General features: G+C 35.0%; 1 protein-coding gene across 1 annotated transcript; it reads left to right on the top strand.

Annotated features, from left to right (window-relative positions):
- The first annotated feature begins 9,760 nt into the window (after positions 1 to 9,760).
- Positions 9,761 to 10,735, top strand: LOC119536668 (olfactory receptor 8K5-like). The gene has a single exon (XM_037839497.1). The coding sequence runs from the start codon at positions 9,782 to 9,784 to the stop codon at positions 10,733 to 10,735; it is 954 nt and encodes a 317-aa protein (XP_037695425.1). The 5' UTR covers positions 9,761 to 9,781.
- The last annotated feature ends 1,679 nt before the right edge of the window (positions 10,736 to 12,414 follow it).

Here is a 12,414-nt window from a genome sequence, read left to right as displayed (position 1 = left end):
TAATCTTTCTATAGTACTTCTATTAACACTTTTGCAAAGCACGTGTATTGGTGATAAATTCCGACAAGTTTTGGTTGTCTGAGAAAGACTTTATTTCTCCTTCAATTTTGAAAACTAATTTTGCTATATATAAAATTCTTAGCATTTTTTATTCAGTTCTTTAAATATTCCACTCCATTCTCTTCTTGCCTGCATAGTTGCATAGTTTAAGGGGAAGTCTGATACAATTCTTAACCTTTTCCCTGTATACAAAAGTTGTTTTTTATTCTAGCTATTTTCAAGATTCCCTCTTTGTCTTTGATTTCCTTCAGTTATAGTATATTCCTAGTGTATTCCTAGATGAAGGTATTTTTATTTTATTTTATTTTTTTTACATGTTTATCCTGCTTGGTGTTCTTTGAGTTTCCTGGGTCTTTGGCTTAGTGTCTGTCAACAATTTTCAAAAATTCTTAGCCATTAATACTAATATTTCCTTTGGTCATTTCTTTCATCTTCTAGTTTTCCCTGTTACACATATATAAACATTTTGTTACTGCCCCAGAGTTCTTGGATATTCTGCTGCATCTTTAAGTCTTTCTCTCTCTCCCTCCCTCCCTCTCTCTCTCTCTCTCTCTCTCTCTCTCTCTCTCCCCCTCATCAGATTGGGAAGTTTCTATTGACATGTCTTCAAGAAGATCACTGATACTTTCCTTGAGCATGTCTGATCATCTGATGATCCCATCAAAGGCATTCTTTATTTCTGTTACAGTGCTTTTGATACCATGAATTTCCTCTTGATTCTTTCTTAGGAGCTCCATTTCTTTGCTGACGTCACCCTCTCCTCTATTTTTCTTTTTTTTTTTGTCTTTTTTTGCCTGAACTTTTATTATAGTAACACTTAAACAACTCAAAACTTCCCATTTTAACCACTTTCAAGTGTACAGTTCAGTGGTATTACTAACATTTATTATTGTGACACCATCACTTTAATCCATTACCCAAAGTTTTTTATTACCTCAAACATTGATTAAGCAGTAATTCTTCATTTCCCTCACAATCTGGCCTCTGGTAGCATATAATTAACTGCCTTTGTGAATTTGCTCATTCTAGGTATTTCATGTAAGTGAGATTATACATTATTTGTTTTACTGGGTATGGTTTATTTCACACAAGTTCATCCAGACAGTATCATGGAATTTATCAGAACTCCATTCTTGTAGCAGTGGGGAAAGTAGACATTATTGTATTGTTCCTGACCTAAGGCGGGGAGAGGCTTTCAGACTATTACTATTAAATATAATGGCAGCTGTGGACTTTTTGTATTTGCCTTTTATCATGTTGAAGAAGTTCCCTTCTATCCCTTTTTTACCACAGGATTTTATTATGACATTGTGTTGGATTTTTGTCATGTTCCTGCTCTACATCAATTCATATGATAAGTAATTTTTCTTCATATATTAATGTGGTGTATTATATTGATAATTTTTTTTTATGTTGAGCCACCCTTACATTTCTGGGATAAGTCTCTGTGGTGTAATCCTTTTAATGTGCTGTCACATTCAATTTGCCAGAATTTATTGATGATTTTACATCTACACTCATAAGGAAATTGGTATTAATTTTATATGCCAGTTCTCAGTCTCCAGTAAACCCCAGATTAGGGGACCCTGATGTCATCTGGGTCAGTCTTCCACAGAGCTGGCTGGGGCTGATGTACAAAGACACCCAATATTGTCTCTAAGGTGCAGCAATAATCAGGCCCCAGGGACCCTCACTTGAATGTGCCTGGGCCACCACTGAGGTCACAGGAACTACCAGGCAGAACTGAGGGGGGTGGGGGGCAGAACAAGCAAACTTGCCCTAGGGATCTCCTAAATTTCTTACTTTTTTTTTTAATTCCTGATTTCAGAAAATAACATTAGTTATTTGTTGAGTCATTGTCTAGCCTTGATTGTGTTCCAGAGTTTGGGGGAAGTTAATATTGACAAAGTCTACCCACCTTTCATTGCTTTCTCAGGGGCCTCTGTTCCAAGTGTGTCTTATTCTACAGTCTTGCTCATGTCACCTCCCACCCCACAGTTTCTGCATGTTGTGGACTTTTTACCTTAGTGCTGTTAGCATATCAATCACAGTTATTTTAAATTATTCCTCTGATAATTCCAATATATCTGTCAAATTTGAGCTGTTTCTGATGTTGCCCTCATCTTCAGACATTTTTTCCGCCTTTTACCATACCTTGTTGTTTTATTGTTGAAAACCAGACATGATGCATCCAGTGGTGGAAACTGAGGTAAATTGAGTTTTAGTGTGAGGACTTATGTTCATCTGGCTAGGAGTTAGGGTGTGTTTATTATTTCCTCTGGCTGTGAGATTCAGTGGTTAAATTTTTTCTTGTGTCCTTGTTTCTTTCTCCTCTGTTGTTTTTGGGTTTCTTTGGGGATTCCTTCTTAAATTGGGTCTGAGCCTTTCAATTCTTAACAGTTGTCTCCCTTTCTTATAATCAATAACCCTATTAATGTGTTGGCAAAATGAGGGGGGAGGTAAATGTTCTATAATCCTAAGGTTAAATTCTTCATCTTTTAGTGAGTCTGTGTCTCTGGACTGTAACTATCACAAATGTTTATCACCTTTATTTCATCCCCTAGGTGAGACATGAGGTCATAGGTGCCTGGAGTTGGATGTCTGTTTTCCCCCAGGTAAGTTAGGCTCTTATAAATACAGGATGGTTTGACTCTGGTAAAATAGTATCATGTAAGGACAGGTATATGCTAAGAAAAGAATGTCTTGGAAATATTTTAAATGATTACTTTTTCCCTTCCTACTGGCAGAGGCATAAAGGACTTTTTCTGTGGGAGCCTGTTGGGGCTCCTGGAAGTAAAACTCATCAAAATGTGGGGGCCCCTCTAAGGCAGGGCCTCTGGGTATCTTTTATCTCCCAAGTTGGTTCAGCCTAATCTTCAGCAATTAGTCACATTAAGTACTTAAATTGTAATTCAAGGAAAAATTAATACAGCCTCTTTGAGTACTTCTATCTGTTGTTAGCTCCAGGGGAGTTTCTATTACTAATGAAGGAAACTTGGAACCAAAATAAATGCAGGATAATAAATAAGGCAGAAATGGGGATGCCCTGAAATGAGAATTTTTCCATTATGTTCCCTGTTCATTAGGAGTAACTTTGGGGAATAATAACAAATGCAAAGTCATTCCTCATTCATAGAGGCTAAAGGTAGAGACAGAAACTGTAGCCAATATCCCAACATCCTAGGACCCTCAAATATGAGCTACCTTTTTAGAATTGTGAAGCATCTATATCCTGTAGTCAGTTGTAGTTTCTTCATAAACTATAATTTCATTTGTCTGTCCTGGTCCTCACATACACTCTATCAAAATATCAAAATAGATCAAAATATTTTCATATAGTTTCAGTATATTTTTGGGAGTTTCATAAGAGATCTAATCAATTTAGGAAAGAATTAAATAATGGGAATAAAATTTTATGCTGCTGGCCCAAAGGGTGCAAAAGGTACATCTAGAGGCTTGTATGGATTGAATGGGATAGTGCACATGGAGCAAATGAGTTAACCACAGGGAAGTCCTTAGAGGGATTTTAAAAGGGGAATTAACTTCATAATGATTGCAGAGGGATTACTATGAAAAGTGTTATAATATATGAAGCCATTAAATCCTGAAGAGATCACCTCTAACTATAGCAAGTGAAAATCAAGTTACAAAATGATTAAGAGCAGCAACATATGTAAATCAGCGAATGTTTACTATGGACCTGTTCAAACATATTCATAGGCATATAGATGACACAGTTTATCTATATTTATAAAATGTTGCACAAGAGGGCTAACTAATTGTTTATTTGGAAAGATTCTCGGTATATTAGCTAAAAACAAGTAATTTTCTTCCCTGGTTTCTGACCATAAAAATATGCAGTGAGTCCCAGCACTCTTTTCAGTTTGACTCAGTGTCAAATATGTAATTTATTGATGAACCCATTGTTCTTTAATAATTTTTACATTGCCTCATTTACATCTTTGTTCCTCAAACTGTAGATGACAGGATTCAACATGGTAATCACAATAGTGTAAAATACAGACACTATAATATCATGGTCCAAACCATAGCCGGAACATAAATGAAGAGGATGGTCCCATGGTAAATTAACACTCCAGTTAGGTGAGAACCACAGGTGGAAAAGCCTTTTTGCCTCCCTTCAGCAGAACACATCCTCAGAATGGCCAATGAAGTAAACCCTTGAAAGAGCAAGACTATCAATATAGTAATTATCTCAATAGAGCCAACAAAGTAGATGAGTGGAAGCTGGTTGATGTGATTGTCAGAACAAGAAATAGGAGTGGAGGGATATCACAAAAGATGTGTCTGATTTCATTGGATGCACAGAAGGATAGGCTAAAAGTGGCCACTGTGTGTAATGCAGCATGCAAAATGCCACCAACATAGGAAGCAATCATGAGTGACACAGAGAGTTGGGGTGACATGTTAACTGAATACAGTAGTAGATTTTTGATTGCTACATAGTGATCATATGCCATTGCAGCATTCTGTTGTCCCAAAAGTAACAACCAGAAACATTTGTATTGCACATCAAAGAAATTAAATGGCTTTGTTCTCTGCCCATAAATTAACCAACATTTTGGGAGTAACAATTGAAGAAAAGCAAGCATCCAATTATGACAACACACTGAGAAAATAGTACATGGGGTTGTGGAGCCAGGAATCCCCAAAGACCAATACAACCAGTCCCAAATTTCCTATCAAGTCTTGTTTAAGAAATACATTTCATAAGGATATAAGTGACATAGTCACTGCTCTGAAAGATTTGGCCAAAGTAATTTGAAAACTTTCTGGGAAGGACTCACCATTCCAGATACCATGAAGAATATTTGTGATTCATAGGAGGTGATCAAAATGGCATTAACAGTTCATGAAAAGTTAATTTTAACCCTCATGGGTGACTTTGAAGGTTATAAGACTTCAGTGGAGGAAGTAATTGCAAACGTGGTGGAAATAGCAAGTGAACTAGAACTTGAGATGGAAGATGTGACTGAATTGCTGAAATCTCATGATAAACTTTAATGGATAAGTAATTGCTTCTTAAGGATAACCATGAAAGTGGTTTCTTGAGATGGAATCTAATCATGATGAAGATTCTGAAAACATTGTTGAAATGACAACAAAGGATTAGATGTTACCTAGGTTAGTTGATAGGTGTTAAAGAAGCAGGGTTTGAGAGAATTGACCCCAATTTGAAAAGTTCTGTGAATAAAACACTATCAAACACCATTGCATGCTACAGAGAAATCTTTCATGGAAAAAAGTGTCAATCAATTCATCACACTTCATCATTATTTCAGTTTAAGAAATTGTAACATCTGCCTCAACCTTCAAAACCACCACCCTCATCAATCAGCAGCCATCAACATCAAGGCAATCCCCATTACCAGCAAAATAATTATGACTTCAGGAAGGTTTAGATGATTGTTAGCTTAATGTTATTACACACTTAATAATAAGACTAAAATTTAGTGAAAATATAACTTTTATATGTGCTGGGGAACCAAAACATTTGAGTGACTTTAATGTGATATTCACTTTATTGTGGTGGACTGGAATGGAATCCATAATATATCTGAGGTATGCCTGTATATTTTCAATATTAGCATATAGAAAAGAATTATCTCAAGAATATATTTAAATATCAAAAATTCAAGTAAAAAGAAAATCAAGCCAATTTAAAAATGGGCATAAAATTTAGATCTTTTAAAATAAAAGATGTATTAATGGTTAAAACTACATGGAAAAGTGGTAGTTAGCATTAAGTTATCTAACAAATGTAAATTATAATTACAATGAGATACCAATTTACACCAATGTCAATGCCTAATTGTAGAGAAAAAAAAAGCCTCTGTGCATCAAATATTGGTGAGAATGAGGAGCAAGTGGTACTCTCATACTTAGGTGCTAGGATGTAAAATGTTATAACAAATTTTGAAAGCTGGCAGCATTTTTATAAAGATTGATATACATTTACCCTGAGAGCCAGTAATTCCACTATTTAACATATAACAAAAAAAATTTTTGGATACATACCTAAACACACTTATATGAGAAAGTTGACAGTGGATTTTTTTTTTTAATAACCCAAATTCAAATGTACATAAATAGGAGAATGTTGAAAGAATTGAGGTACATTTATCCAATAGAATAGTATGAAGTTAATCAAACACAACATGGTTGATATTATTTAAAAGGGATGGAATCTTGGTTTAGGAAATACTACAATTGGGGCATTTATTGTTATCAGGTTGTTACGTGTTTGTCATATCAAAGGACAAAGAATATATATCCCTCATTTAGACATGTGAACTAGGAAAGTTCTGGCTTTAATTTAAAATCCTTTAGTTGTTTTTGGTGACTTAAGAAAATATGAAATAATTTAACTGAGCTTGGTTTACTCCGAAAGTTCTAAAGCTAAACTCTATTTCATGTTTTGTATTAATGATATATATCTAACATATGGATTACTGCATATTCATCTTTCAAATAACAAATTCAAAGAGAAAATCCAATATAATAATTAGAGTATAATTTATTATTTCATCATGACTTTACATGAGCTTGCATACCTTCTTTTTTCCATTGTCACTTTAGTCCTTGACTCTGGTGAATAAGTATCTTTACATATATGTAGGTCTCCATGGGACTATACAGATCATGTATGTTTTCTTCCTTTCCTTGAATTGCTGCTTACCTTTTCTCACTGGGGAATGCAGGGTATCCTAGATAATTAGCAGCCATGTTAAGACAATTTGTTTAAATCTCTGATGATTTGGGGATAGTCAATGACTTACAGGCTACTGCCTCAGGGAACATCTCAAAAGGGGAGGAAAACCATAAATTGTTTCTACCTGAGGAAAAGAAATCATAATTTGATAGGAGAAAATCAAGTCTTCATTAAAGGTGGGTTGGTAAGAACTTGCTGCGATTCTCACAATCACTTTGTCTTGGTCATTTCCCATGACTCCTGACTCTGATTATAGACATTCCTGTGGTTACTGAAAACTGACTTGTTCAAGTACATCTCTAATATTTCTTATCTCCTTTGTTAAATTTGGTTGCCTAGGAGCAGGTTAGTGCTTCTGAAGCATTAAATCCTATGAACTAACCATATTTTCTGATAGTAGGAATTTGGATACTTCAAGTGAAGATGAAGTTAGAAAAATTTGAAAATTTCATCACTGACCTGATCTAATAGAATCAATTAAGGTTAGAATTATCATTTAAAATAAATGGCACCCATTTTCATTTGAATTTTAGATAAACAGCAAATATATTCAGTGTGTGTCCTATTTAATATTTGATTAATGAATATACTTTTAGAACAAGTATGTACCATGCAATATTTGGCAAACTAGGAATACCTTTCAAATAAGCACTTCTTATGAAAACTTTGAAGCTATTCTTGTGGTTTTTGGTTGCTTTCTTTGTGTTTTCCCTACTGTGTAATTTACTATTGGGTCTAGGCTTTGAAAATAGACATTACAAACTGAGTAGAATAAAAGTAAACATGTTTTTTGAGTAATGGAGTTACAGAAAACCCCTAAACCCAAAATAATTTCTAGCTCATACCACCGTATCTAAAGATTGAAAAATCAGTCATTCCTTTGCATACCTCTGTATCCTGGGTGCTCTCATAGTTACCCTAAATGAAGGTATTAAAATGTTCATTGTCATTGAGATGTTTTATTTTCAGATATGACATATTCTTTCCCATACCAAAGGAATGGGCAAAGAAGAAATATCCAAACAATTAAAAAAGGAGATAGCAACTGAAAATGAAAATAGATAACTCAATAAAATGTAGAATAATTATTATCAAGCCATTGAAGACATCAAAATGTGATAATTGGTATTGGAATATAGTACTCTGTTGTTTGGTCCAGTGCATCTCCTATTGTACAGTAAAATCTTAAGACAGTAGGCCATGGGAAAAGGCAACTATAATGTTAAGTTTGCAAATGGAGATAGGCTTATAGATCATGCATTTGGGAGGAGGATTGACCTCAAAAGGAGAATGAGGTACAATAGAGAACAGAGGCAAACTCATTTAGGAAGAAGGGATGAAGGCCCACATTTTCAAGAATTGCCCTCTCCCCCAAGATCATCAATCAGGCTGGCTATAGAAGCACAAAATATTAGCAGATTCCTAAATTTGCTGCCAGTCTCTTTAAAGATCTAGCCAGCAAAGCACTGAAAAATCATCCTTAATTTATAACTAAAAAATGGGGGTGACTCTAGACTTCCATTGCTCCAATCAGTTACTGTTGTGCAGGCTAAATCTGTAGATTCCATTACATTATAATAATTCTATCCTGCTTGTTATGTGTCTGGATATTTTAAACTCTATTTGTCCAACTGAGAAATCATGCTTGAATAAACATAGGTGTTGGGGGGGCAATAAATATAAGAGGAGTTTAAGGGGAATCAAAATGGATTAAGTTAAAGGTGCCTTACAAGCTAAAGTTGTTTCACTGGAGCAGTTCCAACTTTGATTATTTAAGATATTCCCAATAAAAAAAAAATGAAGATAGAAGGATTTGTCATGGAAATATCTTATAAACAGTGTTATTCTTTATGAATTCTTCATTTTTAAGTTTTAGAAATAAATTGATAGCTTATAAAATAAAATGTCTAAATACACAAATAAAAATCATAGATGTCTTGTAGACTCTGTCATCTACACAGTATTATATAGACAAAATAGGCATAAAATGAGTCAGGTATCTTAATATTGATATAAACAATAGATTTTAGTAAATATGGGTCTATGTCTTCTGGGACTGGAAGCTTATAAAAATTGTGGAATTTTAATAAAAAGCAATAATACTATAAATGCAAATTTGGGCAAAATGTGAATATTTATTTCAAAGGAAAAATAGATAACTTTCAGATATGAAGATACTATAATGAAACCATTTTTAAAATTGTTGAATTAAATATTTGTATTAATTACACTACAGACACAACTCAGTCTCTAGTCCACAGGAGTGTTTTAGCAGTAATACAACACCAGAAAAAGTACATCTTTTAAAGAAACATATCATTAATTTCAACCATATATATATATACACTCGCTAAGCCTCACATGAAATCTCAAATAATTTCCCACTTGTACCTAAGAAATTCCTCCAGAAGCAACAGTGCAACTTTACATTGGAGAAATGCCATGGAGAAGAAGACAGAACAGAAAGAGAAGGTGGCCTTCATTGATTATGGTTATGGTCAGCATGCTTTCACAAAATATAGAGAGAACACTCACCTTGTGACCACATTGCTAAGGCCATATCCAAAGCATTGGTCATGCCCTAAAACTTAAGTTTCATTAGTTTCATGCTAACTGAGCATTTTTCATTCAGAATTATCAAAATGTCACAAGAAATCTCATGCAAATATTCAGTTATACTAAAGAAAACTATGATTTCATTGCATAAAAAGCAAAATATTTCTATATTAACACCTATATGTTTTTTATATCCACAGAATGCTTTAAATAGTGCTGATTCTATTTAGTTTTTAGTCAATTTTGTATCCATGCTAAAGGTGTTTCATAAGGGTGCTGTTTTGAGAAAAAGCTATTTTAGCTTCTGAATCAATTGTGATAATTTTTCTATGAAGAAATATTTTCCATTTTGTCTACAGACATTAATATTAGAAAATGTTACATGAAGGTAGTAATAAACATTCTATTTCTTCCCAGGAGATACTGGATAAAATGGGCCAGCAGAATCTGACAATGCTACCCAAATTCATTCTACTGGGGGTCACAAGGTGTCTGGAGCTGCAGGGTCCCCTTTTTGGGGTCTTTCTCCTCATCTACATGGTCACAGTGGTGGGCAATCTGGGCATGATAATCCTGACAAAGGTGGACTCCTGCCTCCACACACCTATGTATTTCTTTATCAGACACCTGGCTTTCATTGATCTTGGCAATTCCACTAACATTTGTCCCAAGATGCTGATAAATTTTGTTGTGGAGCAGAATACCATTTCCTATTATGCCTGTGCCATGCAGATGGCTTTCTTCATTATGTTCATTATCAGTGAATTTTTCATGTTGTCAGCTATGGCCTATGACCGCTATGTGGCCATCTGTAACCCTCTGCTCTATAGTGTTATCATGACACCAAGGGTTTGCCATGTGCTTGTGGGTATCCCCTACCTCTACAGCACATTCGTATCTCTGATGTTCACCATTAAGACTTTTACATCAACTTTCTGTGGCTCTAATATCATTATGCACTTCTACTGTGAAGAAGTTATTTTGCTATCCATGCTGTGCTCAAATGCACAAGAACTAGAAAGGTTGACCATAACATTTTCAGCATTTAATTTGATTTCCTCTCTTTTGGTAGTCCTAGTGTCCTACACATTGATTCTCATAGCCATATTTCAAATTCATTCTGCTGAAGGCAGGAAAAAAGCTTTCTCCACATGTGTTTCTCATCTGACAGTGGTGGTTGTGTTCTATGGGACTCTACTGTTTATGTACCTACAGCCCAAATCTGCTCACTCTGCTGATTCTGACAAAATGTCCTCTGTGTTTTACACTTTAGTTATTCCAATGCTTAACCCCTTAATCTATAGTTTAAGGAACAAAGAGGTAAAAAAAGCCTTCTATAGGGTTTTTAGGAACACACACAGTATTTTTATTTCAAATTCATCGTAGGGTGTTTCCTAATGAACTTTGGCAAAAGCAAATGTACTTGAAAATCTTTTTAACTGACATAATTTCAATATTTTGACTCCTAAACAAAGACTAATTATAAGGCATAAACAGATCATTTCCCTTATATTGAGAAATTAACCTCATAAACTGGATAACAGGTAAATATGACTTCTTCCCAAACTGCATTAGTCTGTGTTCTCCAGAGAAACAGACTGAAAGGAGATTTGTATTACTGAAAACATACTATGAAATTTATTGTAAGAATTGGCTCACCTAACAACAGGTCATGGAAAACCTGAATTCTGTAGGGTAGGCCATGAGTTAGGAACTCCAATGAAGATGACGTTGAAGTCCCCAGAATAAGCAAGCTGGCTGAAGTAGACACAGAATTTCTTCTTTCTGACAGTTGAAATCCTCAATTCTTGCTTTAAAACTTGCTTAATGGATGAGGAGACTCCTCTCAAACTGGAAGAAGTATACATTGTTGCTTATAGATGTGATCAGCAATACTTAGAATCAATTAAACAATGATTTAAATCTATTCATGGAAAACCTTTACAGAAACAATCAGTCCAGTGCTTCTTGCTTGACCAAACAACTGAACACCATACCTTGTGCAACTATCACATGAAAATAACCATCAAAATCCACCTTGTCAACTTGGCACCCATACACATCTAATTAAACCATCTTTATTCTCTAAATAAAGACAATAACATGATATAGTCACGTTTTCTAACCTAATTCAACTTTCTTGCATATAATTGGAAATGCACTTAATTTGGGCATTTTCACGGCCTTAGAACTGTAAATTTGTGACCTAAAGAATCCCCTTTATAAAAGCCTATCCATTTCTGGTATTTTGCATAATGGCAGCATTAGCAAACCAGAACACCCTCCTATTTAACTATAGTCTGTGATGGTTAGGTCTGTCTGTCAACTTGGCTAGGTGAGGGTGCCCAGGTGTCTCGTCCAGCAAATACTGCCCTAACCATTGCTGCAAGAACATTTGTGGATGGTAATAAACTGGAAGGCTGGTTTATTAAATCGTCAGTCTGTTGACTGCATCTGTAGCTGATTACATCAAAAAGGGAGTGTCTTCTGCCATGAGAGAATTCAATCAGCTGGATTTAATCCAATCAGTTGAAGGCATTTAAGGGAGAAGAGACAGAATTTTAACTTCTTCTTCAACTAGCCAGCTCCTCATGGTGAGTTCTTCAAAGACCTTCATCGGAGTTGCCAGCTCACTGACTGTCCTATGGTATTTGTGCTCATGCACCCTGCCCACAGAATTTGGACTTGTGCAACCTGCCCTACAGAATTTGGACTCAGGCATCCCAACAATTGCATTAGACACTTTTCTAAGATCTCATATTTTCATATATCCCTTATTTCTAGTGCCCCTATTCTATTATTTTCCATCAGAAACTGAAATCACATTTCTGATTTGCAGCTCTATTGACCTAAGTATGTGGAGAGACCATCCTATTTCCTGAGCTACATTCCCTGTAAAGCAGGTGGTTCAATTTTAATACATCTCTGAGAGAACTGGAACACTCTATCTCAAATTTAAATATTAAAGCTCATACTCTAATTTGAGGTTCAGGGTTATAGTTTTTAAAATATTGTGTAAGTGATGAAAACTTTTCTTCTTGCTTCTGGAGTTGAACTGGCCACTC

Source organism: Choloepus didactylus, chromosome 6, assembly GCF_015220235.1.
Source record: "Choloepus didactylus isolate mChoDid1 chromosome 6, mChoDid1.pri, whole genome shotgun sequence".
NCBI classification, from domain to species: domain Eukaryota; kingdom Metazoa; phylum Chordata; class Mammalia; order Pilosa; family Megalonychidae; genus Choloepus; species Choloepus didactylus.
Note: the sequence above shows the minus strand (reverse complement) of the source record. Positions and strands in the feature narration are given on the sequence as shown.